Source organism: Martes martes (genome assembly GCF_963455335.1).
Source record: "Martes martes genome assembly, chromosome: 13".
NCBI classification, from domain to species: Eukaryota; Metazoa; Chordata; class Mammalia; order Carnivora; family Mustelidae; genus Martes; species Martes martes.
In genome coordinates this window covers 68,375,118-68,400,677 of record NC_137901.1, presented here as the reverse complement: position 1 = coordinate 68,400,677, position 25,560 = coordinate 68,375,118, and the positions used below count along the sequence as shown (strand labels likewise).

General features: G+C 41.4%; 1 protein-coding gene across 1 annotated transcript in view; it reads left to right on the top strand.

Annotated features, from left to right (window-relative positions):
- Positions 1–218: 218 nt before the first annotated feature.
- The window catches only part of SLC5A1 (solute carrier family 5 member 1), a gene marked incomplete at its 3' end in the record, with an annotated part of 41,515 nt that continues 16,173 nt past the window's right edge, over positions 219–25,560 (top strand). Inside the window, exons 1-9 of the mRNA XM_080821977.1 lie at positions 219–323; positions 939–998; positions 2,144–2,248; positions 13,005–13,110; positions 14,246–14,326; positions 15,564–15,784; positions 16,026–16,161; positions 17,603–17,710; positions 22,386–22,536. Of these exons, the coding sequence (XP_080678103.1) occupies positions 303–323; positions 939–998; positions 2,144–2,248; positions 13,005–13,110; positions 14,246–14,326; positions 15,564–15,784; positions 16,026–16,161; positions 17,603–17,710; positions 22,386–22,536 (989 nt within the window). The 5' untranslated portion in view covers positions 219–302. The remainder of the gene's footprint in view (positions 324–938; positions 999–2,143; positions 2,249–13,004; positions 13,111–14,245; positions 14,327–15,563; positions 15,785–16,025; positions 16,162–17,602; positions 17,711–22,385; positions 22,537–25,560) is intronic.

The following is a 25,560-nucleotide window of genomic DNA, read 5'->3' as shown; positions in this document are numbered from 1 at the left end:
TCTTCCCCAATCCTCTCTTTTTCATCTTCACTATTACCCAAGACCCCACATCCACCTTGTGCATCAGTGGTCCCTACAGACATACAGTCAAGTTTCCAGCCTGCCTCTGCTCTTTCTTGTTCTTCTTGTGGGTGACATGCCTCTTCTTTGTTTGGTCTACCTTTGAGTGTCCTGGTGGAACATAGAGTCCTTACCAGACTTTCTCCTTGTGTTTCCAGATTGGAGCATCTCTCTTTGCCAGTAACATTGGAAGCGGCCACTTTGTGGGGCTGGCCGGGACAGGAGCTGCTGCAGGCATTGCCATGGGAGGCTTTGAATGGAATGTGAGTAACATCAGAGACACTGGGTCTTGGAGCTAGAAGGAAGTTTAGCAGTCAGCCAGTTCAATCTGTGCTTAGAGATGTTCTAAGTGTTAGGGAATCAACCAGGGCCTCCCTCTGATGTAGATGGAAAAGGGGCACAGCTTCAGGAGCTCCATGGTCCCATTCCACTTCCACCAGAGTAGCGTGAGAAAACTATATAATGATATAATGGTAATAGTATTTTTTTCTTCTCTTAAAAATCCAAGTCCTCTTGTACCCTTTCGGCCATATTGGAGGTTTTGAAATTCTTACCACCAGATTTCCATTATAATTATTATTATTATTTAAAAGTTCTCTAAGTGGTATTTTACTCCTTGTAAACCTGAGAAGAGGCCAAAGGGGCTATGATGTCAATGGGCGGCCCCCTGGGGTCCCTCTGCTATAGCCCAACTACCATTCCTGTGGGCCAATCAGGCAGCAAAGGCCTCTTTCATTTTCTGATGGCCACTTGGGGAGTTGTCCCCAAAGCCCCAAGAGAATATGCTTGGTGATTTTCCTGTAGTAATTGAGGGCAGAGAGCAGAATGGGCTAAGGTTCCTCCTGGTTTGATTCTACCTATTGTTTTGTTTGTTTCAGGCCCTGATTTGGGTGGTTGTCTTGGGCTGGGTGTTTGTTCCCATTTACATTAAGGCTGGGGTAAGTATCTGCTCTGTTATTCCATTACATGCAGTATATATATACACACAAATATATTATATTATTATAATATATAATATATAACATATTATATATAATACATAACACTATGTATTATATATAATACAAATATTATATATAATATGTATCTCACACACACACATACACACACACATATAGTATGAGCTCCATCCTCCTGAAAGACAAAGGAGACTTTATAGCATAAATGGCAGAGAACACCTGTGGCTTGGTTCTCTTTTCCAGGTTATAAAATTTTTGACCACTTTTAGGGACATTCAACAGATCCACTCAGCCATGACTTGACTGTCTAAGAAGCCCTCTAAACAACCTCATTCCATGCAGAGCCCTCTTAAGCATCATGTCCCTTCACATTGGGTGTACACTTGCAAGGCACTGCCATGCATTTGCTCATGTGTGCCTCTGCTCCTGGAAGGGAAGCAGCATGTGAAAAAGAACTGTATTTCCCTTTCAGTAGCTCTTGCAGCTGCTACTCAACTGTTGAATGCATGCTAAGTCTCTTGACTAAATATCTCTGACATTTTACACAAGACAGCTTTGGTGGCATCTGTTTAGTGAGATATAATGAGTACCTACATTAGGAGCTGAAAGCAATACAGAAAGAACACAGGACAGACTCTACATCTCTGGAGGCTCATGGACTATTGGTGACACGTGTGTGATCCCAGAAGACAGCAGGCTCAGGGTTGAGTGAGTGAGACAGAAGTATAGTCAGAATTTGCAGAAAGGAACTGGGAGAACAGTTGAGCAGGACTGCAGTGACAATCCTTGGCAAAGCCTGTGTGCAGAGCAGAAGAACCATACACCCAGCCTGGCTACTTGTTCACAGTAGGCACTCTGTGTAGGAATGTATATCTATTTCCTCTTCCTTCAGGGCAAAGATCTGCTTTCTTGGTTATGTGTTCATGTGTTCATTTAAAAAAGTGTCTATTGGGCATCTTCAGTGTCCTGGGATAATACCCTACCCTTGCAGTGGTAGGGCATATGGGATCGAGTTTGGATTGAAGAATGGGGCCATCTGGCTACCTTACAGATTTCTCTGACCCTTCTGCCCTGAGTCTTCTGGTCAATTTGGCTGATGATGACCTCTCTTACATCCCATGCAGGTGGTGACAATGCCAGAGTACCTGAAGAAACGATTTGGAGGCAAGCGGATCCAGATCTACCTCTCTATTCTGTCCCTGTTACTCTACATTTTCACCAAAATCTCAGTGAGTCTACTGCCCTGGGGACGGGCATTAGCTGTCTCAGAACCTGCCCACTCCTGTTCCTCAGCACATACTGGCCCACCAAGGCACAGCAGTATTTGTTTTATTAACTTGGTCCCTTAGGTCTTCTTGCTTCTTCAGGTAAAGTCCTATTTCATGCATCAAGAAGTCAACATAGGGAACTCCTTACACTCCATCATGTGGAAGGTTAAAAAAATAAATAGGCTTGAGTTTCAGTGAAAACTGTTCTTAATAGAACACTGAAAGAGAATTAGCAATATCTAAGGGCTAGTTCCAACCTTATAGCTAGCTGTGAGCCTTTGTGCTTGAAGGGATCAGAATCTGGCTCTAGGTGATGTTTCTAATACACTTAAACAAGGCCAGTCAGTGACAACTCTTGAAGGGACCTCAGAAATTCTCCGTCTTCTTTTAGGGACAGGGAAATGAAAATTGGGAATTGAAAGTACTTGCACAGGATCCTGAATCAAGAGTAGAACCCAAACTTCTGGCTCCACCTCACTGTCCTTTTCATTGCACGAGGCTTTTTTTTTTTTTAATCTTCTTTTTTCCTGATGTTGCTCATGCTTTTTGTGTCATTTCTAAGAATCCATTGCCAAATCCAAGGGATGAGAGAAAAGTGGCATTTTCTGAGACCACATAGGGTGTTACAAAGCACTCACTGCTCTATCAGAGGAGTTTTCTCATTGAGTATGATCAGTTTTCCTCTGTTTTCTTGTCCTTCCCTATTCCTTGTCCTTCCAAAAGTAAGACTGGATCAATCTCAGCATCTTGGAAAAGATCTGTCCCAGATGAAATTTGAGTCAGTTTGGATCTGAAATGAGCCATCTGCTCTAGCTATGTAGTGTGCTGAAAAAACAGCTGCTAGAGCTTTTATTTTCCTGGTCACTTAAAGCCAAGACAAGAGTAATATTAAATAACATTTGCAATTTTATTTATTTTGGAAAATTTCAAACATATGCACCCAGAGATAGAATAGTATAATGAACACCAATACTTATCTCTCAGCTTTAACAATGATTATCATTTTGTCATTCTTGTTCATCTATTTCTTCTACATTTTTCCTCCCAGCAGTACTTTAAGTCAAATCCCAGATATTATGTAATTTTGCTATGAATTTTTCAGAGTACAGCTTTATATTTTATAAAACATAACCATTGTACTATTATCACATAGCAAAATCCAGGGGAATTTCTTAATTTAGGTGGTTTAATACCTGGTCCATATCCAGATTTTCCTGATTATATAAAAAATGTCTTCTTACAGTTGATTTGTTTGAACCAGAATCTAAATGAAGTATATACATTGTATTTGACTATACTTTCTTTAAAGGAAATATCTATATCTTCAGCTTAACATAATTATTTTTTTTTTCTATGCCATTACCTCCCAGCCCTAGTCTGGACCTACAGGCACATACTTTTTTTTTTTTTAAATTGGATTGTTTTTATTTTTTTGTTGTTGAGTTGAAAGAATTCTTTTTTTTAAATATAATTTTTAATTTTTTATTAACATATAATGTATTATTAGCCCCAGGGGTACAGGTCTGTGAATCGCCAGGTTTACACACTTCACAGCACTCACCATAGCACATACCTTCCCCAATGTCCATAACTCCACCACCCTCTCCCTACCTGCCTCCCTGAAGCAACCCTCAGTTTGTTTTGTGAGAGTAAGAGTCTCTTATGGTTTGTCTCCCTCCTGATCCCATCTTGTTTCATTTATTCTTTTCCTACCCCCCAAACCCCACACGTTGCCTCTCAACTTTCTCATATCGGGAGATCGTGATACTTGTCTTTCTCTGGTTGACTTATTTTGCTAAGCATAATACCCTCTAGTTCCATTCACGTTGTTGCAAATGGCAAGATTTCATTTCTTTTGATGGCTGCATAGTATTCCATTGTATACATATACCACATCTTCTTTATCCATTCATCTGTTGATAGACATCTAGGTTCTTTCTATAGTTTGGCTATTGTGGACATTCCTGCTATAAACATTCGGGTGCATGTGCCCCTTCGGATCACTACATTTGGATCTTTAGGGTAAATACCCAGTAGTGCGATTGATGGGTTGTAGGGTAGTTCTATCTTCAACTTCTTGAGGAACTTCCATGCTGTTTTCCAGAGTGGTTCCACTGGCTTGCATTCCCACCAACAGTGTAGGAGGGTTCCCCTTTCTCCACATCATCGCTAGCATCTGTCATTCCCTGACTTGTTAATATTAGCCATTCTGACTGGTGTGAGGTGGTATCTCATTGTGGTTTTGATTTGTGTTTCCCTGATGCCGAGTGATGTGGAGCACTTTTTCAAGTGTCTGTTGGCCATCTGGATGTCTTCTTTGCAGAAATGTCTGTTCATGTCCTCTGCCCATTTCTTGATTGGATTATTTGTTCTTTGGGTGTTGAGACTGATAAGTTCTTTATAGATTTTGGATATTAGCTCTTTATCTGATATGTTGTTTGTAAATCTCTTCTCCCATTTTGTCAGTTGTTTTTGGTTTTGTTGATTGTTTCCTTTACTGTGCAGAAGCTTTTGATCTTGATGAAATCCCAATAGTTCATTTTTGCCCTTGCTTCCCTTGCCTTTGGCGATGTTCCTAGGAAGAAGTTGCTGTGGCTGAGGTTGAAGAGGTTGCTGCCTATGTTCTCCTCAAGGATTTTGATGGATTCCTTTCTCACATTGAGGTCCTTCATCCATTTTGAGTCTATTTTCATGTGTGGTTTAAGGAAATGGTCCAGTTTCATTTTTCTGCATGTGGCTGTCCAATTTTTCCAACACCATTTGTTGAAGAGACTGTCTTTTTTTCCATTGGACATTCCTTCCTGCTTTGTCGAAGATTAGGTGACCATAGAGTTGAGGGTCTATTTCTGGACTCCCTATTCTGTTCCATTGATCTATGTGTCTGTTTTTATGTCAGTACCATACTGTCTTGATGATGACAGCTTGTAATAGAGCTTGAAGTCTGGGATTGTGATGCCACCAACTTTGGCTTTCTTTTTCAATACTCCTCTGGCTATTTGAGGTATTTTCTGGTTCCATATAAATTTTAGGATTATTTGTTCCATTTCTTTGAAAAAAATGGATGGGATTTTGATAGGTATTGCATTAAAAGAATTCTCTATATGTTCTGGGTACTAGACCCTTATCAGATAAAGGATTTGCAAATATTCCACCCCCCCCCCCACATGCCCTGCATGCTGTGGGTTTTCTTTTCATTTTCTTTTTAAAATTTAATTAATTAATTAATTAATTTAAATTTAATTTAATTTTCTCAGTGTTCTAAGATTCATTGTTTATGTACCACACCCAGTGCTCCATGCAATTCTGTAATGTCTTTTGAGGCACAAAAGTTTTAAATCTTGATGAAGTTCATATCTGCTTTTATTTTTGTTGTTTATGCTTTTAGTGTCATTTCTAGGAATCCATTGCCAAATCCAAGATCATGAAGATTGACTCCTCTGTTTTCTCTGAAGAGTTTTATACTTTTAGCTCTTACGTTTAGGTCTTTGATCCATTTTGAGTTGATTTTTGTATATGATATGAGGCAGGGGTTCAACTTCACACATGTCCAGTTCTTTCAACACCATTTGTTGAAGAGACTATTTCCTCATTGAATGGTCTTGCACATACATTCTATACAACTCAGTGTAAACATGCTCTTGCCTATAGGGCTGATAGAACTTTGTCTTGGAGTTGGGACTGATTCCCAGAGTACTACTCCCTCCCTGCCCAGCTTTTTGACTCAAACTGCTACTGCTCTTGACTGGTGCCTATGCATTTTGCCAGCAATGTGATGATTTTACCACCTTCAGTTTCTTCTCCCCTCCTTCAGGGTTAGTTTTTAGTTATAAGATGAAGACGCTTGGCTTTTTAGTGCTACGTCATTAGATATCAATGTGCAGAGCCTAAACTCAGAAATGCTGGGAGGGGTGGAGAAATCAGGCTTCTTGAGGTAGAGAAGAGCAGATATAAGAGGAGAAAAAGGAATGTAAGCAGGGAGGAAGAGGAGGTTACTCTGGAGCTAGGTGGGGGTTGGCAAGGGAACTGCTCCTTGGTTCAGCTTGTGAGGTGGCACCTGTCTAATGAGGGTGTAGAGGAGGCTACTGGGATTCCCCTTCTTTGAGTCAAGTCTTCTCCAGGTCCACAGTTCAAGCGGGTAAAATCTGTTGACTGTAGTTGCCATGGAAAGGGCACTCTTTGTTCTTGGAGCTGGTGGGGTAGTCATATAAATAAACTAAATACCCAATCTCTCTCCTTGCCTTCCAATCACCTCATCTATTGTTCAGGTTACTGATTAAACCTTCTGTGACTTGGGAACCCCCAGATAGCTGAGGAGCAGTCTTGCTTAGCTCACGTCCTGATGGAGCTCATTCCCCATCAGTCAGCCTTTTCTGAATTTTGCTTTTGAAAAGTACTTGGTATAGGTTGCTCCTTCTCTGCATGATTTGTGGGCCTCCTTGTTGGAAGCTTTGCCCAGACTCTTACCTGCTCCACCTGCTACCCAGAGGTAGCAATCTTTTGAATAATGTGTAAGAAGGATGATAGCTGCCTTTTATTTAATGTTGGTCTCTTTGCTTAGATTCTGATAGAGGTTTTACTTATTTCATCTCCAGTTCACATGAGTACTGCCTGGTAAGGATTTCTATTTTATTTTCCACTTCATGGATGAGATAACTGAGCCTCAGAGAAGTTAGGTAGTTTGTCTCAAATCACATAGCAAGTGTGTGGCAAAACGAGGATTGGAACCCAGGTCTCTCTAGTCCCAGAGTCTGTGTTCTTCTCACAGTTCTGCTCTATGTTTGGATACAATGAAAGCACAGCATGATGGATTGGGATTGATCATCTAGTGCTATGTCCTATGCTCTCATTTTATAGCTGGAGAAACTGAGGTCCCAAGAAGGGAAGGGACTCTGTGGGGTTAAACGGTAGCAGAACTATGAACAGCAGGGTAACTGTTATTGACACAAAACCTTTGGCATTATGTGGCCCCTAACTTCTAAATTTTTCATTCCTTTATTACAGGGTCTGTTGAAATTCAAGACCTTGGGAAAAATTAAGATAGTCAGTTAAATGACCTTACAATATGAACAAGTTTCCAAGAGTATGGATTTGAGAGGACTGTGAGGAGAGAACATTGACTGCACACTGGTATATGAAGGATCTGAAGGAGGGACATTTAGGCAGGGGGAGAAGCAGGGAAGGGTTGACACGTGAGACTTTATCTTTATAAGTTTGGCTTACTTCAGGTTCATCATGAGTCATAGAACACGAAATCATTAAAATAATTACACTGATGTTGAATGTACCTCCTAGGAGCTCACATTAAGATACACATGAAATCAAAGTTCATGGACAAAAGAAAATAATTGTTAGCCAACAAAGTAAGATATGTATTTATATTGCACACAAAGGTTAATCAATCTTGTTGGGTGTATGTAGAGGCATGGACAATTTGTGATGGGCAAGAAAGAAGAAGGGTGGCCTTGTGAGATCCAAGTCTCCCAGGAAGGCTTCGGGGAGGATGTAGGGATTCAGTGTATGTGTAATTGATAGGAGAGAAAAATCATTTCAGGTGCAGGGCCCAGATATAACCCAGCCACTGAGCAGCAGTGGTGTGGAATCTTGACTATGGCCACCATCTTCTGGCTAGGTTTTGGGCTCTGAGACTCAGATTTGATTATTTCTCCATGTACTCCTCTGAATTTTATTGGCTCTCTGCTGTCCCCTTCCCGGCACCCTGCCTTATCAAGTTCTGAGATGCATTTTGCTCTATAAAATTTCCCAGTATCGTGTATCTTATTTAAGTGTGCGCAATCACTTGAGATAAGCCTCAGATTTTATGAATTACATGTGATGACCGAATGTCCCTGTTTATATTTCCTGGGGCTGTTAACATGACTGCAATAAACTTTTACAGCAACTCCACTGTCCATTTTGGATCCTTGAGTGAAAATAAGAGCTTTGGCTTTTACTTAAGGTTTGAATACTCATTACCTGAGCCATTCGCTTTCACAAATGAAAAGAGAAATTTGAGCAATGGGGCTCTCCATCTCAAATGTCGTTGCCAGGCAGGATTTATTGGGTGCTCAGATATAACTCGGACCAGAATGGGCTACAAAGCACACATATAAAATCATAGGATCTCAAAGCATCAGACAAGTAATCTATGCAAGTCTCATGGTCAGAGACTCAATTACTCTTAAGAGGTTTCCCAACTGAATCTGTAATTTTATTATTCCCATGAGTCTCATGGACATTGTTCAGCCAAATTTTCACCAAAGTGATGGGAATAAAGCCTTTGAGCTGAATCCAACTGCCTGTTTTTGTAGATAGTTTTTTTTTTTAAAAAACAGTTTATTTATTTGAGAGAGAGAGTGTGAGTGAGTGCAGAAGCAGCAGGGAGAGTCAGAGAGAGAAGGAGAAGCAGACTCTCCACTGAACAGGAAGCCCTACGTGGGGCTCGATCCCAGGACCCTGGTATCATGCCTTGAGCCAAAGGCAGATACTCAACTGACCGAGCCACCCAGGTGCCCCTGTAGATATAGTTTTATTGGAACATGGCCACACCCATTTGATGTATTATCTATGGCTGCTTTCATGCATCAACTTCAGAACTGAGCAGGTTGGACAGAGACTATGGTATATAAAACCCAAAACGTTTACTACCTGAAACTATAGAAAATGCTTGCTGAACTTGGTCTAGAATATGATAATTTCTATTTCATTTCAAGTTGGTTTTGCTTAGCAGCATTGGGGAAATTTGCTTGTTTCCTTCCTTCCTTCCTTCCTTCCTTCCTCCTTTCTTTTTTCTTTATTAAGGGCTAAGAGAAATTTAGAGAAGGAGCAATCTGGGAAGAGCTGTGAAACAAATGGTCTCATAGGATTATAGGAGAGTTCTTTACTATCATGCTGGTGGTATTTGTCCTTAATCATTCCCCTACTTGTATAAATAAAAAAATAACAAAATGCTTCAAACATACAGAAAAGTACAAAGACTAATGTAGCAAATACCACCATCCTGATTCTATAGATATTAAAAAACTCTTCATTTTTAAAAGAAAACAAATAAAATATTACAGATATGATGGAAGGCTTATTTCTACCCTTCTTTTTTTAAAAAGATTTTATTTTTTAAATTTTTAAATTTCTTTTCAGTGTTCCAGAATTCATTGTTTATGCACCACACCCAGTGCTCCATGCAGTATGTGCCCTCCATAATACCCACCAACCTCTCATCCCCCTCCTCTCCAAAACCCTCAGTTTGTTTCTCAGATTTTATTTATTTATTTGAGAGAGAGAGAGAGAGTGAGCACAAGGGGGGGAGGGGCAAAGGGAGAAGGAGAAGCAGACTCCCTGCTGAGCAGGGAGCCCGATGTGGGGCTCAATCCCAGGACCCTGGGATCTTGACTTGAGCCAAAGGCATACACTTAATTGACTGAGCCACCCAGGCTCCCCTATATCTACCCGTCTTGATCTTGTTTCCTTCTTTCTTAAAAGTTATACATGTCTTAAACTTACTGTGTTTTCCTCTGGTCTGCTTTTATATTTTTACTACCTATATATGTATATTTATATACCCATAAGGAATATAATGTGTGTTAAAATTTTTGCTCTCCCCACTTTTGAAACTGTAAGAAAAATGGGACAGTGGTATTTAAGAAAGTCTAGAGTGGAAAAGCCTCCATAATCCCATGACTCTAATACAGATATTTCATATTGTGGCTTTGCCCATATGTGTGATTTCTTTTACAGAATTGCAGTCAGAATGTGCATACCATTTGTCATCTTTCTTCCCCATCTTAACATCAAACTGTATACATTTTTCCATGTTTCCATCTTCAAAATTATTATTTTGGGGGGATGTGGAACTTAATGATTGATATATAATTTTCAGCAAGACATTTAGAAATCATCTGGTGGACCAAAAGCTCTCAATAGTGGTCACCGTTGGTCCAAGTGATGGAAGTAAGGACACTTTTACTTTTCAGTGTATAACTTTCTGTGCTGTTTTTTTTCCCCCAACTATACTTATAAGTTATTTTATTTTTAAAGTAAGTAAAAAATGTTTTTTTAAATGATAAAAGATCTTGCTCTCTGCAGAAAAATATTCCAGAAAAGAGAAATTTTACCTTTTAGTGTTGTGGGAAAGTCACTGGATTTGGACACAAAGAGCCAGATTTTAGCTATTGAGTTTGTCATTAATTTTGTCTCTCTCATCTGTAGAGTGGAGCCAATATATTTGTCCTATTACCTTGTCTTGGGGATCAAAACAATGAAATGTTTGTATCTGAATGAATGTATCTGAAAACATTTGGTAAACTAAATAAACTAAATAAATAAATAAAATTCCCTGGTTATGGGGGGAAAAAACCTAGTGAAGCAGATAAAGCTTGGGCACCTAGGATTCAAAGACTAGTATCAGAGCACCTGGGCTAATGTGAGCTTAGGTATGGCACAGCATCCCGAGGCACTCCTCCTGGCTTTTAGAGTTCTAAGGGAAGAATTTACTCCTGAGGTTAGATGTATAATCAATAAATGGGGCCCCTATAGATGAAATAACTTTTTGTGATTTTAAGGAGGCGTGGAGGGGAGGGTCCAGCATTATGAATACTTATTCCAATTCCTATGGCTCAGTGTGCAGACGCAGGACAGAGTGGCCATTTCACCTTTAGCAAAGCTGATGTGCAGCTGGTTGTCCTTTCTTCCTCTCTGGATGTAGAGGATAGGAGGGAACAGATCCAGGACCTGAGAGGGGAATGCTTTCTTTGGCTACAGGGCTTTCCCACTTCCAGCCACTGAGTATCATAAGCACTCAGAGTCAGAGCTTCTTACTTTAAAGATGAGAACACAGAGACATGGAGAGGTGAAATGTTTTATCTAAGGTCAGGCTTATAATGGCAGCACTGGTGTTACAACCCAGGTCCTCTGACCACTAACCTTTGTGTGTATGTGTGTCGTCTCTTTCTAAGTCACTATTCTCTCCTTACCTTCTGACTCTGCATCTCCTCCTCCACCAAGAAAGACAATGATATTAGGTCTCCTGGGGCTAGAGAATCTGCAGGGGAGCTAAGACGCCAGTCCTCAGGAGACCTGTCTTGGGAGAGGGAGTTGTGCATTAGCATATAAGCTTGGAGTTGGTGTGAGGCAGTCTCTCTGCCAACTAATAGAGGCAGGGAATAGGAGATGTGATTGGTGGGGAGCTGAACCATTGGAGGGCCCCAGGGAGCTTAAGGAGGTGGAGGTGGGGGAGCTAAGATTGGAGAGGAGATGCAAGGACATCATTCCCAGGGTTATGACCTGGTGGCCCTCTACACGCCCTGAAACATATTAGGTTTTATGCAACAAAACAGCTTGTTCATTGCATCTAGGGGAGGTCTATTTTCTTTCATACTTAGCAATTTGGAAATAAAAGATTTACCATGATCATCCCTTAATACTACCTGTCCTGGTAGTATTTTGGAGCTGCTATGAACATTCATTTTGGGTGATTCTGGTATTCTCTATTTGGTTTAAATTAGCAGCTCACCATCCTGTCAGGTAGAAGGTTTTTTATGGGATTATATGAGGCAGGGAGGAGAAAGAGAACTGCATCAAGAACATAACTGGTGAATTTGGGGGTGAAGAGGAAACATTTCTTTCTAAAGTTTCATGAGATAATCTAGATAAAAGCACCTAGAATCAAGCCTGTCATGTAAGATATTCTTGGTGATGTTCTTGTTGTGTTTGAGTCAAGGTGGACTCCATTTGGGCTGAGAAGATAAAACTGATATTGCTGAAGTTTCTCTCCATTCCAGAGTATGGGTGGGTTTTCCCTCTCATGGACTCTTTAGTACATGTTTTTGGGAATAGCTCTAATAAACCTTTGCACACTGAGGTGTAAATGATGGAGAATAGCTTAGATCAGCAGTCTACAAGTGGGTTAGGAGGAACCTCAAGGTGTTAATAGTTATTCCTTGGCAAACAAAGTTATATAGTTAAATAAGTTTGTGAAGGGTCATTTACCATGTTACCCTCCTGGGGATTCATAGTACATACTGTATATTAAAGGCTCAGGGAAGTTGTGTGGTGAGGAAACTGTCTTAACTTTGATTAATCCAGCATTTTACAGATCTCTGACTAGGGAATCCTTTTCTTTCCCCCATGGGATATCTATTATCATCTTGAATAAAGCCTGTTGAGAAACTTAGGAATAGAACATGGCTCTGAGGTGTTTGTGTTTTTTTTTTTTTAATTAAAAAAATTGTTTTTTTCTGGTCAGAACACTTAACATGCCATCTATTCTTTTGACAAATTTTAAGTGTAAAATACATTGTTGTTGACCATAGGTACAATGTTGTGTGGGAGATCTCTGAAACTTTATGCCTGTTGATTAATAATTCCCCATTTCCTTCTCCCCTCAGCCTCTGGTATTCACCATTCTAGTCTTTGATTATACATATTTGAGTGTTTTAGATACCTTATATATGTGGAATTGTGTAGTACTTGTCTCTCATATTCTTGTCCAGAGATAAAAATATGAACCTTTAATTGGGGGATTTAACCAAAGGGCAAGAGGGATGTGAACCAACATTGGGCCCAGAAATTACAGGCATTGACAATAATCAGGAGACATCTTCTGCTACTCCCTTCAAGTTTGCCTCTTTGTCTTTGCAGCTGAAGTGCCTCGACCAGGCTCTGGGTGTGGCCTGCAGCCAGCTGGCCTCCTTCACCCCTAACTCTGCCTCTTCTCTTCTTCTAGGCAGACATCTTTTCTGGGGCCATATTTATCAACATGGCCTTGGGTCTGGATCTGTACCTGGCCATCTTCCTCTTATTGGCAATCACTGGCCTTTACACAATCACAGGTGAGTCCATACAAATGACTCAGCCAAAGCCCAGGAAAGGAGAAGGAACTAGGAGACACAGCTTTTCCTCTTGAGGAAGAGAGTACACCCAGGAAACAGTTTTAGGATGGAGTGTTTGCTTAGTCTCAATGCTCAGACCCTAACAAGTTATATGGGGATGCCAGAAAACTCAAGTGTTGGCTGGAATAGTCAGTGTAACTTCTTCTAGGAAGTGTGACCGGGACTGGCCTTCCAGGTTGTGGCTAGAAGTTGGCTGAGTTGGGAGAATCAGAGAGGGAGTGCCAGGTGCAGGGATGGGGAGAGCAAAGGAATGGAGTCAGGAATGGGCGTGGCATGGCACTGGGGCAGGATGAGCAAGCAGGTGCATTTGGTTGGAGAAGGGTGGTCAATGGGAGGTAGCTGAGGTGTGTGTGGAGTGGTAAGTCCAGGTAGTTCAAAAGAGGTCACAGTGCAGGGAGTTTGGAAGCCAGAAGAAGGCCTTGGGTTTGATGTGATAGGCACTGGTAGGCACTGTAGGTGGGAAGGGAGGGAGTGACACACAAAAAAAGAGATTTTAGAGGAAGACTTGAGAGGTGACTAGAGAAGCTGGTGACAGGAATAGCAGTTGGGGTGTTACTCTGCTCCTGATAGTGGGCCCAGGGTCAGCAATGGAATTTACTGCCCAACTGCAGCCCCACAGCTTTGGGGACAAGAAGTTACTTAAATGGTCTGAGTAAAGAGAGAGCAGACATGTATGGACGTAGCCCTTCGAAAAGTGCTGATTCATTAACACCCTGTAGAGATGGATGCTCTTTGCTCTTCCTTGTCTTTGTGGGAGAAAGTTCTTACCAGAGCCATCTCCTTTGCACCATTTTCTGCCTTCAGTCACATCAAACTCCTCTTCCTCAAATAGGGAGAAACATTCTCCTTTTTCCAAGGTCTTCCCAGCATTTCTGTGAAAAGTAAAGGTATAGAAACATGTTGGGTAGTAGATTGCTATAACAAGACAAGGGAGGAAAGGAAAGAAAGGCAGACAGGTGACTGAGAGGTGTGCTCAGAGGATGTGCAGAGGGAGAGGGGCAGGGAGTGGGCAAAAGACAGACACAGGTGTTCCTCCTACGTGAGGTCACATGTATTATTTCCTTTGCCTGTTTAGGGGGCTTGGCGGCTGTGATTTACACGGACACTTTGCAGACAGCAATCATGCTGGTGGGGTCTTTTATCCTCACTGGGTTTGGTAAGTGGGGCTGGGGCAGGCTGAGGAGGCGGGGAGGCAGAAGCAGAGGCCTAGGGAGAAAAAAAGCAAGTGTAGCATCCCTGTTTGCTGCTGGCCCAGGCAGTGAGCTGGGTATCCTCTGCCCTCCCCAGGGGAGGGGTCAAGCCTGGATTGCCTACCATAGTGAATGTCTGGGGGCAACTTCCTCAGCCCTGGAGAGCTCAGGCTGGGCCAGGCTCAGGCAATACCTGGTCCCTGCTGCCCTCTTTAGATGAACTGAGCCAGTAGTCCCCAATGTGGACCTCTGATGTCATGGTCTGATCTCCATGGAGAAACTGGACAAAAAAGGGATATGTCTAAATATGCATCAGGTTAAATATATTCAATGTTGTGTCTTAAACCTTAGATTACATCTTGTCTATATTTGATGTTAATGTCCTTTATTTTATGAATTGATGATAGTAAGTGATCATTTTCTTGTTTATGTCCTTACTTGACAAAATTTAAACAATTAGCCAGTCTATATTGACCCCTGACCCCAACTTTGAAATTTTGTTTGTCTGTAAAAATCCTAAAGACAAGACCGGAGACCCTAGATCTAGAGATACTAATTATGGGAGAATCTAAAATGCATTTTGTTTTTTTAATAGGGCTCATACTCTCTGTGGGTCCTGTGAAGCCTCTTATCTACTCTCTATTCCCTGTTTCCAAGAGCTTCCATTTGGTTTTCCCCAGTGATGATGGTGGTGGTAGTGGGGTCTGCAGGACAGAGGCTAGAATGACTTATTCAAGGACACACAGCAAAGAGGTGGTAGAGCTCTAGACTCCTCCCCCTTTCTCTGTCTATCCTACCACACTTCTGTGACCAGGAATGGTATGGCTGAGTCTGTGGATCTCCAGGTTGCTGTGCAGGATTTTAAAGGCTGCTGCTGACAGTGAAGTGTGAGGGGAAAAACGTCTTTGAGTCTTCAAAACCAAAGTCTCTCTTTTAATAAATTCAAATACTTTCCCTTTTTGAAAAGGTTTGTGGTTGGAATACTTTCACACATTACTGCTTTAGACCCTCACGCTCAACCCCCCACCCCAGGAAGCTGGATGGGATTAATAATCCCATTCTATGGATGAGAGAGCTGAGGTCCAGAATAGGAAAGCAACTTGCCCAAGACCACACAGGGAGGATGGTTTCTCAGGCATTCATAGGAAGAAACCTGAATGAAGAGCTGAGAGTTTTAGGTTACTTGTTGCTGTTGTTTTCCAGCTTTTCACGAAGTGGGAGGGTATGATGCCTTCATGACAAAGTATATGAAAGCCATTCCAACTGTGGTTACTGCGGGAAATATCACCATCAAAGAAGAATGTTATACACCAAGAGCTGACTCCTTCCACATCTTCCGAGATCCCATCACAGGAGACCTGCCATGGCCTGGGCTCATCTTTGGATTGTCCATCCTTGCCCTGTGGTACTGGTGTACAGATCAGGTACCTATGCTGGATGTGTGGGGTGGACGGGGTGTTCCCAGGTCTCTACAGGGACTCCTATCTAAGGCTTGTGGTGTTGGATACAGTAGGGCAGGGCTCATATGGTCTGGGGTCACTGAAACTTGCGACAAGGGAATTCCAGGCCAAGAACCAAGGACATGTGGGCAGGGAGCTGAAGGTAGCCAGAGAGCAATGAGAGGTCTCTGGCCTGCACCCCTCTCTTACGGGCTTTCCCTGGCAGGTCATTGTGCAACGCTGCCTCTCAGCCAAAAACATGTCTCATGTGAAGGCCGGCTGTATCTTATGCGGGTACATGAAGCTGCTGCCCATGTTCCTCATGGTGATGCCAGGAATGATCAGCCGCATCCTGTACACAGGTGATGCCTCTTGCTGGACTCAGCAGCCACTCTCTCCCACTTTCCTCTCTCTGTGTCACTTCTAAAGCCCTGTAGCTCCCTGTTCTTTCTCTTCTACTCTCTTCATTTTTCTTGCCACAATTACCAAACATTATTGTTTCCCCTTTACACAGCAAAAACTTGAGGTCACAGAACCTGTGGGGTTGTCTTCCCTGGTTTCTAACATTGACAATTACTTTAGACCCTTTTGCAAATTCTCTGAAGTCATGATACACCTCCAGCTGCAGCTTCTTCCAACTAATATTTGCTAACTTTTTGCTCAGTCTTCCTCAGGCTCTGGTAGTGTGTACAATGTCTTTAATGTCAAAGGACCTTGGCCAGTCTCTAATTGCTTATGCTCAGAACCCCATTTCTTGCGCCATTTCTTTGAAGAACCCTGAGCCTTGTACTTTACTATCTAGGGTAATAGAGTCTTTTTGACCATTTTGTGGCTTCTCCAGCTTTGCCAGTTGCATTTTTTTGGTCAGCCATTATAGGTCCAAACTGTTTCTTGGAATATGAAATAATGGCAAAGAAGAGAGTGCCAGGGAGTACAACTTTGGTGAGCTCCCAAAATGATGACAGGACAGTCTGGGGGCACTTGCTGCCATTGGCTTCTTTTAGGTATACTCCTATACTGGCTCACCTGTCATGAGAAAAATATTCATAACTGGATAATTTATATTTGTAACTGAATAATTTATATTGTAAAAATAATATATAATTAAATTGTAAATTATATATTATATAATTTATATTGTACAACACACACAAAAACATTTGAGATAGTGCTATAATGAATCGGGGGTCTATGGAGCAGCACTAAATGATATAACTGTAGTAGGTACCTAATAAATGTTTGTTGATTTAATTCTAAAGAAGTTACTGGAATTTTCTCCAAGTCTCTAGATCATTTCCCCTTCCCATCTCAGGCTACTTTTTATCTTTCTCTACCCCAGATTTTTCACATTTTGGAAGTACTATCCAACAGCCCTCCCACTGAGGAATTCCCTCAGTCATCTGGGCGTTCAATCCTACTTGTAAAAATGCTGCTGCAAATAAACCTCAAATTAGTAGCCATGGGTCACTATGATCATCAGGAGAAACAAGACAATAGTCACTGCTATGTTGTAGGGAGGCCTAGATAATGTCTAAAGACTGTGCCCCCTCTCTATCCACCCTGAGCATTGCTTTATTTTCTCCCTCCTCTACGTAAGAACACTTTTCCCCCAGTCAGATCTTGGACATGGTCATGGGGCAGGGGCATGGCACTGTAGGGCTCAACTTGAAGTTGCACTCTCTGTGGAACCAATTCAGGGCCTTGGGCAGGAATGTCCTGTTTGAAGTCTTATTTTAAGAAAGTGAATCTTGGAAATACTTCCTTGATTTCTGCTTGCTGACATGGCTCTTCATCTTTTCCCAGAAAAAGTTGCCTGCACCGTCCCCTCGGAATGTAAGAAATATTGTGGTACTGAGGTTGGCTGTACAAATGTTGCTTACCCGACGTTGGTGGTGGAGCTCATGCCCAATGGTGAGAGTCATTTTTCTGGTAAAGTCTTTATTTGGAGGCTGATTTGGCTTCCTCTTTATGTAGATTTCTGTGGCCCTCTGGGGAAAAGCCATTTCTGAGCTTGGGAGCCCAGTAGGGAAGGCTTTCCTCTGGGTGTCCTCAGCTTTTGAACACATCTTCCCTCATTGGAAAAGAGACATATGTTTAGGTTGAGCTCTGTGAGATCTAGCATGTGTTCATCAGTCAGGTGTGGAAAAGAGGTGATCTGAAAATGCGCTAGTGAAAAACACAACTTTTCTATGCTCATCTAGAAAATCTTTCAGAACTCTCCAACAGACATTAACATGGAAGCTTGAACTAAGTGGAATTTTTCCTTGGAAATGCTTTAATATTCCAAGGAAAAACCTGGAGGGAAGGGCAAAACAGTTTTAACTATAGAATGAGGAAGTTTTAAAAACTTCCCGGAGAGGGGCGCCTGAGTGGCTCAGTGGGTTAAAGCCTCTGCCTTTGGCTCGGGTCATGATCCCAGGTCCTGGGATGGAGCCCCGAGTCGGGCTTTCTGCTCAGCAGGGAGCCTGCCTCCTCCTCTCTCTCTGCCTGCCTCTCCGCCTACGTGTGATCTCTGCCTGTCAAATAAATAAATAAAATCTTAAAAAAAAACCCCAAAACTTCCCAAAGAGGCAACTTACGGAATGGGTGAAGATTTTATTTGTAAGTGACACTACATAGAAGGGGCTGGTATTCAAGATCTATAAAGAACTTCTCCAACTCAAGACACAAAAAACAAAGAATCAAGTCAAAAAATGGGCAGAAGACATGAACAGACACTTCTCCAAATAAGACATACAGATGGCTAACAGACACATGAAAAAGATGTTCGGCGTCATTAGCCATCAGGAAAATTCAAATCAAAACCACATTGAGATACCACCTTATAAACATTTAGAATGGCAAAAATGAACAAGGCAAGAAACAGCAAATGTTGGAGAGGTTGTAGAGAAAGGGGAACCCTCTTACACTGTTGGTCGAATGCAAGTTGGTGCAGCCACTTTGGAAAACAGTGTGGAGGTTCCTCAAAAAGTTAAAAATAGAGCTACCCTTTGACCCAGCAACTGCACTACTTGGTATTTACCCCAAAGATGCAGATGTAGTGAAAAGAAGTGAAAAGACATGCACCCAATGTTCATAGCAGCAATGTCCAGAATAGCCAAACTGTGAAAGGAGACTAGATGCCCTTCAACAGATGAATGGATAAAGAAGATGTGGTCCATATAAATACTGGAATATTACTCAGCCATCAGAAAGGATGAATACCCAACATTTGCATCAACATGGATGGAACTGGAGACTACACTAAGTGAAATAAGCAAAAGAAGACAATTATTATATGGTTTCACTTATTTGTGGAAAATAAGGAATAGCATGGAGGACATTAGGAGAAGGAAGGGAAAAATAAAGGGGAGGGTAACCAGAGGGGTAGATGAACCATGAGAGACTATGGACTCCGGGAAACAAACTGAGGGTTTTAGAGGGGAACGGGGGGGGGGGAATGGGTTATTCCAGCGGTGAATATTAAGGAGGACACATACTGCAATGAGCACTGGGTGTTACACACAAACAGTGAATCACAGAACACTACGTCAAAAAATAATGATGTACTGTATGGTGACTTACATAACATAATAAGAATTAATAAAGAGATAAAATAAACAACAACAACAACAACAACAAAAAAGGATGAGGAAGTTTGAGGCAGTAGATGGATGGGCCTCAAGGGGGCTACAGAACATGTGTTATCCTTGGAGTCCAGAATAGTTAGAGTTTTGGGGTAGACCTGTAGGGTTACTGTTCATATTTCATGTTGAAGAAAAAATCTAATTCTGGATCAAGGGATGTAAACCTCATTAGGTTAAGGGGCCTCAGGAGACTAAAAATTCAAAGGTACTGAACAGGAAAATTTGCAATAAACTTACAAAATTTTATCATTGAGAAGAAACCTAGAGACTAGTCAAACCTCTCCATTTTATAGTTAGGGGGAAACTGAGACCTACAGAAGGAAAATGATTTTTTCCAAGACCACACAGCAACTCAGTATCTGGCTTGCTTAACTGTGCTCAAGGCTGGAATCGAAGAATTTGTTTTTTAAACTGCAAACTGGATGTGTGACCTTGTGCAAACCATTTGCATTCAAATTCTATAAAAATGGGGGTAATCGTTAACAATTCCACTGAACCAGGCTGCTTATTAATTAAGGTTGCAATAAGAAGAGTCACATGGCTGGTTCTTTTAGAGTTCTGGTTTGGATTACACTGTAATTTATTTATGTTATTTATGTTATTTTTCTTTCTCTCTTTTTTTTAAGATTTAAAAATTTTTTGGAATGATTTACTTATATTTATTTATTTATTTATTTTAAAAAGATTTTGTTTATTTATTTGTCAGAGAGAGAAAGCACAAGCAGGGGGAATGGCAGGCAGAGGGAGAAACAGGTTCCCTGCTGAGGGACCCTGATGTGGGACTCAATGCCAAGACCCCAGGATCATGACCTGAGTCAAAGGCAGGTGCTTAATGGACTGAGCCACCCAAGTGTCCCTACTTAGTTATTTTAGAGAGAGAGCATGAGTGAATGGGGGAGGGGCAGTGGGAGAGAGAGAGAGACCCTTGAAGCAAACTCTGCTCAGCGCAGAGCCCCACATGGGGGTCAGTCCTAGGACCCTGAGATCATGACATGAGGCAAAACCAAGGAATCAAATGACAGAGCCACCCAAGTTCCCCTAAAAATTTTTTTTAAAGTAGGGGTGCCTGGGTGGCTCAGTGGGTTAAATCCTCTGCCTTCTGCTCAGGTCATGATCTCAGGGTCCTGGGATGGAGCCGCACATTGGGCTCTCTGCTCAGCGAGAGTTGAATTGTGTGCCTTAAGTAATGAATTATATGTATGTGAATTATAGCTCAGTAAAATTTTCAATGGAGAAAAAAAAAAAAAGACAAGGTTGTATTCCCAGCTCTGACCCTAAGCAAGTTATGCCTCTGGGCCTCACTTCTTGGTGTGTTGAATGGGGATAATACTACCCTTCCCAAATCAGAATAAGGGATTGTTCTTTTAAAATTTCTCCCAATCATGGCCAACATGGTTTACTATAATCTCTATTACTACATCCATACCAAGGAGAACATAAATGTGTCCCTGCTAGGGAATTTTTGTTAGTATATTCAGAGGTGTGCAACCATAACCATAATTTTAGAAAACTTTTATCACCTCCAAAAAATCCTGTACCCATTAACAATCACGCCATATTTTACCCCATCCCCTAGGCAACCGTTGATCTACTCCCTCTCTAGGGATTTGCTTATTTTGAGCACTTAACATAAACAGAGTTATACAATAGTTGTTCTTTGTGTCTGGCTTATTTCACTTAGAAGAATGCAAGGTTTATCTACATTATAGCATGCATTAGTACTTCACCCTTTTATATTGATAAATAATATTCCATTGCATGGATATATCACACTTTGTTTATCATCAGTTGATGAACATTGTCTTGTTTCTACTTTTTAGCTATTATAAATAATACTACTATGAACATTCATATTTGAGTTTTTTAAAAGATTTATTTATTTATTTTAGAGGGAGAGAGAGTTGGGGGCACAGAGGAAGAAGGAGAGAGAAAATCCTAAGTAGATTCTCCACTGAGCATGGAGCTCAATGAGGGGCTCAGTCTCATGACTCTGAGATCATGACCTGAGCCAAAATCAAGAGTCAGACACTCAGCCGACTGAGTCATGTTCATGTCCAGGTTTTTATGTGAACATGTGTTTTTATTTCTTTTGAACAGACACCTAGGAGTAAAATTAATGGGTCATATGGTAACTGCATGTTTGATTTGAGAAACTGCTAGAGTATTTGCAACAGTGGCTGTGTCCTTTTACATTACTGCCATCAATGTATGAGGGTTCCTATTTCTCCACATCTTCACCCACACTTGTTGTTATTTGTCTTTCTTTTTTTTTTCTTAAATTATAGCCACCCTAGTGGGTACAAAGTAGTATTTTATTGTGGTTTTTGGTTTGAATTTCCTTGATGTTGAGCATCTTTTCATGTGATTATTAGCCACTTGTTTATCTTCTTTGGAGAAGCTTCTATTCAAGTTCTTTGTCTATTTTTAATTGGATTATTTGTCTTTTTTATTATTTAGTTATATGTGTCTTTTTTATATTCTGCACACTAGACCCTTATTAGACATATGAATTGCTAGTATTTCTTTCCATTCTATGGAGATTTCACTTTATTGAAAACATCATCTTTTGAATCATAGTTTGAATCTTTCTGCTATACCATGAATTTTTAAAATAAAAGACCTTATAATCTCCTCTTAGATGGAATCACACATATATCATCAGCACCATCACCATTAACCACTATCACCCCATCACCACCACCACCACCATCATCATCATCATTCAGTTGCGAAGTATTTACTCATATATATTTTATCCTTATCTCTTTGTTGACTGCTTTGGGCTTACGGTATAATTTAAAGCCACAATTCATTCCTTGAAATACCTAGTCTTTCTGGAGAGACAAGTTGGAGAACATGGCATGGTTTTCGAAGGCAAACAAACCTTGAGTTCTCACAATTTCCAAGTACAAAAGAGCTGAGTTGCCGTGTGTGCCACTCAGATCCTCCTTCTCTTTCAGGACTGAGAGGCCTGATGCTGTCAGTCATGTTGGCCTCTCTCATGAGCTCCTTAACCTCCATCTTCAATAGTGCTAGCACCCTCTTCACCATGGACATTTATACCAAGATCCGGAAGGGAGCATCTGAGAAAGAGCTCATGATTGCAGGAAGGTAAGTGCAGCATCTTCTTGCCACCCACCATGAAAGTTTGAATGATCTGTAATATCCCTCAAGGTAGAGAAGACTGGTACATCCTTGGGTAGAATGGGAGTAACCTCTGTCATTAGTTATATTTACACATTAGTGGCATTTAACTTTAAATTGAGGATCATCAGGGTGCCTGGGTGGCAGATGGTTAAGCCTTTGCCCTTGGCTCAATGTCATTTCTCCAGGTCTTGGGATCGAGCCCCATGTTGGGCTCCCAGCTTGGTGGGGACTCTGCTTCTCCCTCTCCCTCTGCTTCTCCCCCTGCTCGTGCTCTCTTTGTCTCTGTCTCTGTATCTCTCTCAAACAAATAAATAAATAAAAAAAAGAGTCTGGAGTAAGATATGACATCAGAAATCATCCAATCTAACCCTCAGTTTATCAACAAACAAAAGGAGGCTTGTCTTGCCTAAATCTACGTAGTCTGGACAGTGGTAGAAACAGTACTGGAATTCAGGCCAACTGAGCCCTTGTTCAAGGCCCTTTATGCTGCCCCATGTGGCCCTCCTCAGCCCTCTACACTGTAGGTCTTCACATGGGCCATCTTCAAGGCCCAGATGCCTCTGATGCCTTGACCATTTGCTGCAACATTTTGCATTACTACTGTGAGGGTCAAGTGATACTGTGCTTGGGAACATGCTCTGTAAACTCTAAAACACCACGCTATATGTACATTTGTTATTGCAAATGAGATAGTGGACACAACAGAATACTGAAAGACAGAAGGGTTGATACATGGGTCAGAGGTACGCATAATCTTGACTATCCATTGAGCAGATGCTTGGAGAGAGGACTAACTAAAGCTCTGCTGTGTCTCTTTCTGGGGCTCTGGCAGGTCAACTTCCTTGGAGCAGAGGAATAAAGTCCCTGTGAGGTCAGTGAAGGAAAAGTTCCATAGCGAGTGGGAGGGGTATAGGCTACCACCTCATAGGTCTCATCAATAAGATTAGGGCAAAGGAAGGAAAGGGGACAGGCCACTGTCGGGTGTAGAGACACCTGGCACTCAGGGAAGATCTAACCAGGCCTGAGTCTACTCCTTTGCTTCACAGAAATCAGAACCATCACCCTGACTGCTTTTCCCTTAGAAAGGACTTTACTGTTTCCTGTTTCTCCCCTCCTCCCTTTTATCTATAAGATGCAACATGAGAAGAGAACCATTTTGTTGCTTTGCTTGGGGATGGCCCTCTTGCCTCTGAGATTGTTGGGGCCCACACTTTCGTACATCCCATGACTGATGCCCTGGATTTTATCCCTCCCTAGATGAGCTTATAGAAAACAATTCCAGACTTTGTTATGGTGACTGTAAGAGCAATCAAGGGCTCAAAGAAGGAAGAGGTGAACATGGCATGCAGTAGTTGGGGAAAGCTCCTGGAAGAGGGAGGCTTAATCTGAGGCCAAAATGGTGGGTAGGATTTGGGTATATGGAAGGGGATTCCAGAAGGAGAAATATATGAGTGAAAACACTACTTTGTAAAGGTTAGTTTAAGATTCTTTTGCCTTATATTCATGTAAGGTAAAGGAATCATAGCCATCTTTCTTTTTTTTTTTTTTTTTTAATTTTTTATTTATTTTCAGCGTAACAGTATTCATTGTTTTTTCACCACACCCAGTGCTCCATGCAATCTGTGCCCTCCCTAATACCCACCACCTGGTTCCCCCACCCTCCCACCCCCGCCCCTTCAAAACCCTCAGGTTGTTTTTCAGAGTCCATAGTCTCTCATGGTTCACCTCCCCTTCCAATTTCCCTCAACTCCCTTCTCCTCTCCATCTACCCTTGTCCTCTATATTATTTGTTATGCTCCACCAATACGTGAAACCATATGATACTTGACTTTCTCTGTTTGACTTATTTCACTCAGCATAATCTCTTCCAGTCCTGTCCATGTTGCTACAAAAGTTGGGTATTCGTCCTTTCTGATGGAGGCATAATACTCCATAGTGTATATGGACCACATCTTCCTTATCCATTCATCCGTTGAAGGGCATCTTGGTTCTTTCCACAGTTTGGCGACCGTGGCCATTGCTGCTATAAACATTGGGGTACAGATGGCCCTTCTTTTCACTCCATCTGTATCTTTGGGGTAAATACCCAGCAGTGCAATTGCAGGGTCATAGGGAAGATCTATTTTTAATTTCCTGAGGAATCTCCACACTGTTCTCCAAAGTGGCTGCACCAGTTTGCATTCCCACCAACAGTGTAAGAGGGTTCCCCTTTCTCCACATCCTCTCCAACACACGTTGTTTCCTGTCTTGCTAATTTTGGCCATTCTAACTGGTGTAAGGTGGTATCTCAATGTGGTTTTGATTTGAATCTCCCTGATGCATAGCCATCTTTCTAATTAAATCAAAAGCACAAGTAAGGAGAGCTTGTAAGGGAACCCTCCAATCTCTTCATGACTTGAAGTGAAATTCAAGAGGAGAGCTGGAAATACTTGGTAGTGTCCCTTTCTTTCTAGACTGTTCCTTTATAAACTCTTCTTTGTTGTGGTCTTCACTTTATTATGAAGAAGAGGAGGAGAAGGGGAAGGAGGAGAAGGAGAAGAAAATAAAAATTATGGCCTTTACTATTTATTGAGTACTACTGTTTGCTAGGTGTTTTACTATAGCTGATTCTTATTCTAGAGTTGCAAGGTCAGTCATATTATTCCCAATTCACAGACAGAGAAGTTGAGATTCAGAGAGGTTAAGCAAGGTGTCCTATGTCACACATAGAAAAGAAAAATTTGAGTCCAGGACCCTTGTTCCTACATTCTACTACTTGTCAAAGTGTGATTCTCTTATGGCAGTTACTGGTTTAGGTTTGTCAAGTGCATTTCATTTATTCACAGGCACAGATGACTTTCTCATAGAGGCAGAATACAGATGGACAAAAAGCCTCAAGAATGAATTTGCTAATTATTTTTCCTTGCCTATGGTAATATTACACACACACACATATAATATGTATATGTAATATACAATAAATGAAATGATACACACACATATAAATAT